General features: G+C 33.4%; 1 protein-coding gene across 1 annotated transcript; it reads left to right on the top strand.

The window, feature by feature from the left end:
* The first annotated feature begins 1,316 nt into the window (after positions 1-1,316).
* LOC118047763 (salicylic acid-binding protein 2) lies at positions 1,317-2,621 on the top strand. Its single transcript, XM_035057128.2, has 3 exons — positions 1,317-1,773; positions 1,885-1,995; positions 2,098-2,621. The coding sequence occupies exons 1-3, from the start codon at positions 1,399-1,401 to the stop codon at positions 2,374-2,376; spliced, it is 765 nt and encodes a 254-aa protein (XP_034913019.1). The 5' UTR covers positions 1,317-1,398; the 3' UTR covers positions 2,377-2,621.
* Positions 2,622-3,675: the final 1,054 nt, after the last annotated feature.

The raw sequence follows: 3,675 nt of genomic DNA, 5'->3' as shown, positions 1-3,675 counted from the left end.
CAATCATGAAAGTATTTTTTATCGTGATCACGTTCGGTCAAACTCCATTTTTTGGGTGAAGGTAAAATTATGTGGTGATCATACCGGTTGATATTACTCGGATCCAAGGTTGTTAATTCCATTTCGTTTTGTCTTGAATGGCTGAAACATTCCATACCAATTCAAAAAACAGAACAAAACGGAACAATTTTCATCTCATTTTAAATCTCGGCCTGTTCCGGATTTTTCGGCCGAAACGTTCCAGTTTCATTCCACATGTTTCGTTCCATTCTTGAAAAATCATTGAATCAAATTGAACCTTGTTCAATTTAATTAATTAAATCACTCAAGTATTTTCAATAACAATGATATTAATAATAATCTTGAAAATTGTTGTTACTATTTTCATTAACAATGATATTAATTTTTTAAAATTAGATTTATCACTAATATATATGGTTTATATTCATGTTGTTTTTTTCATGTTTATACTTTGTAGGAATTTGGGCAAAACAAGATATGTTTTAGATTCCATTAACCTTGATAACATTGACCTAACTTTATATTTAAAATATTTGAGTTAAAATATTTTACTTTCATAATATTTTGATATTTTGTTTAAGTTGAATTACTTTAAGTTAAAGATCTATTTAATCTTAACTATTTAGAAATATTTTAAATTTTAAAATTATATTTATTTGGCATTGTGTTTTTATTGCATAATTTATAATTAATTTAACTTGGATTTGAATTATATTTGTTGAATATATATATATGAACAGTACAACCTCGAAACGGCACGCCAAAACACTTTGAAACTGAAACATTTTATTTCAATTGAAAAAACAAAACACGTTCCGAAATGAAATTGACCACCTTACTCAAACGTCTCTTACTTACGTCTCTTACTTTTCATTATTCCAATTTATGAAATAAGTAATTCAAAAGATAATTGTTACGGAAACGAAACAGATTTCCTGTAAATACATAAAATTGTTTGGAACGACTACTAATGTTCAAAGTAGGGTCATATTAATTTGAAGTTCTTCAACGACGGAAACGTGGCTGCTTTTCATCTTGAATATATATATTTAATTGTTGAATTTCAAAATTATTTTATGCACTTCCTCCCCAATATTGCATGTTAATACCATCAAAAGATTGAACGCATGACTTGACTTGTCAAAGAAAATAATGCCTAGGAGTTTTTTATCAACAAAAAAAAAAAAAAAAAAAACATGTGACTTTTGACATTTCCCACTTTCAACTTTTCAACAGACGGTACTCTCTATATATACCACCAAGCAACGACATTACTAAGCACAATCAAGGCATTACAAAAATATAACGTACTGTCAAGCGAAACCAAAAGCCTTTACTTTTTTTAGAGCACTATCAATCAGCAAAAAAAAAAGGAAAATGGGAGATAGCAACAATCAAACAACGCATTTTGTTCTGATCCATGGTTCAGCTTCAGGAGCTTGGGCATGGTACAAGGTGAAGACAATGCTAGAGGCAGCTGGCCACTCTGTCACAGCCCTTGACATGAGTGCATCAGGGGTGAACACAAAAACACTGGAAGAAGTTGTTACTTTTGATCAGTATAATGAGCCCTTGATCGAGTTCATGGCCAACTTAGCTGAAAATGAAAAGGTTGTATTGGTGGCTCATAGTCTAGGCGGCTTAAACGTGGCTTTTGCTATGGAGAAGTTCCCAGAGAAGATTTCTCTAGCTGTTTTTGTTACAGCATTCTTGCCTGATACCGAGCACAGGCCATCGTATATGTTAGAGAAGGTACCGCAATTCATTTTATTTTGCATTTAATTGAAAACATGCAAATGTAAAGGCATTACCAATCATCTCTAACTTTCAATTAACCCTGATACATTGTGTTCTTTCCGTTAGTTTATTGAAAATAGCCCAGCCGTGGCAGACGGGTGGCAGAGTGTAGTGTCTTCAACGGCGGGATATGAGGCATTCATGAAGTCCACTGCTTTTAACCTTGCCTCCCCTGAGGTACGGCTGCTCATGAATCTGATTACAAATTGATTTTCGATCCTGGACTGATCTGTTTGACTGCAATAACTAGTGTAGTGATGATATTTGTCTTGTTTGCAGGATCTCAGTCTCCAGACGCTTCTAAAGAGATCAGGATCATTGTTTCTTGAAAGTCTGGCCAAGGCAAACAAGTTCACGAAGGAGAAATTTGGATCGGTTGTGCGAGATTATGTTGTCTGTACTCAAGATTTATTGGTGGTTCCGTCATTGCAGCGCTTCATGATTGAACACAACGAGGTTAAGGAAGTGATGGAGATTCCAGCAGATCATATGGCAATTGCTTCTAGGCCTAAAGAACTCTGTCAATGTCTACTGGAGTTTGCACGCAAGCATGCATAGATTGTTGGTAATTGGTGCGCTAATTATAAATGTAATAATGTTCAACATTTGTATCTGGTTCTAGGCTTCCTATATGAATATATAATAGGATGTCTGTTGAAATAAAATAAAGAAGAGATAGATGTTGGCTTCATTTTTAGATTTTCTCAGGAATATTCTTTGAATTGCAAGCGCGCCGTTCGTGCCTTCATTATTTTTATTTGTATTGTTTTCCAATTATGAATAATAAAGAAGATTTCTTTCTAGTCTGGCTTGATTTTTTATGTTATGTTCTCTGCAGCTTGCTCCTTTATATGGGTTCTTCATTCATAATACAAAATATTCGTGCAAAATTTAATAGCAAACTGCAAATAAAAAAAATACATTAATTCTTAGATATCTTTTTCCCTAAAGAAACTTCTTTATTCTCTTCCACAAATTACCTAGTGTCTCTGACCCATTAAGTTTGGCATTTTATGACATGCCGTAAAAACTTCAATGAAAAAAATATCACGAATACATATGAAAAAAACTATTTTTAATTACAAAATAAAACATAGGGTTAGAAAATTACAACAATACCACTGGTGTGGGGAATGACCATTTCGACCCTAGTCAGATATATAAATTACATTTATGCCACTGACAGTGTAACTCACTATTCACACGATGCACCATCATAGACGGCTCTGTTAGGATTAAGGCGAGGTGGTGGCGCATTGACTAGCTAAGCTGGCATTTATTGACCTCTTCAATCCCTGATGATTGTTGTGTATCTCACAGAAAAACTAGGGAGGAAGACCAACAATTGAACCCGATGGATATTGACCCTATCAAATTTTTAGATGGATTTCTTCATAGAAAGGAGATCATGGTTTCATTCTCAAGGTTGATTTTTATAAGGCTTTTGATTCATATTTATGGGTAATGGAATAAATAGGTTTTGACAACAATTAGAGATCACTCATTCAAAAACACGTTTTAAATTCTCATAAAGCCATCTTTATTAATGGATCACCAAGTCAAGAATTTGGAGTCAAGCAAGGAATATGACAAGGAGGTCCACTTTCACCCTTTCAGTTTGATATAGTAGTACGTAGAGGGATTAACAGTTTTATTTCAAGAAGCATATTCATATGGTTATTTTAAAGAAATTGGGTATGATTAGGGAGAATCACTCAATAATCTTCAATATGTTGATGCCATGCTAGTTTTTGTTCCAAATTATTACTATTCTTTGATAGAAATAAAAAGGATTCCAAGATGGTTTAAGTTGGCTTTATCTTTGTAAGTGAACTTCCATAAAAGTTTCTTAGGTTG

This window comes from Populus alba, chromosome 7 (assembly GCF_005239225.2).
Source record: "Populus alba chromosome 7, ASM523922v2, whole genome shotgun sequence".
In the NCBI taxonomy this organism is placed as follows: Eukaryota; Viridiplantae; Streptophyta; class Magnoliopsida; order Malpighiales; family Salicaceae; genus Populus; species Populus alba.
Note: the sequence above shows the minus strand (reverse complement) of the source record. Positions and strands in the feature narration are given on the sequence as shown.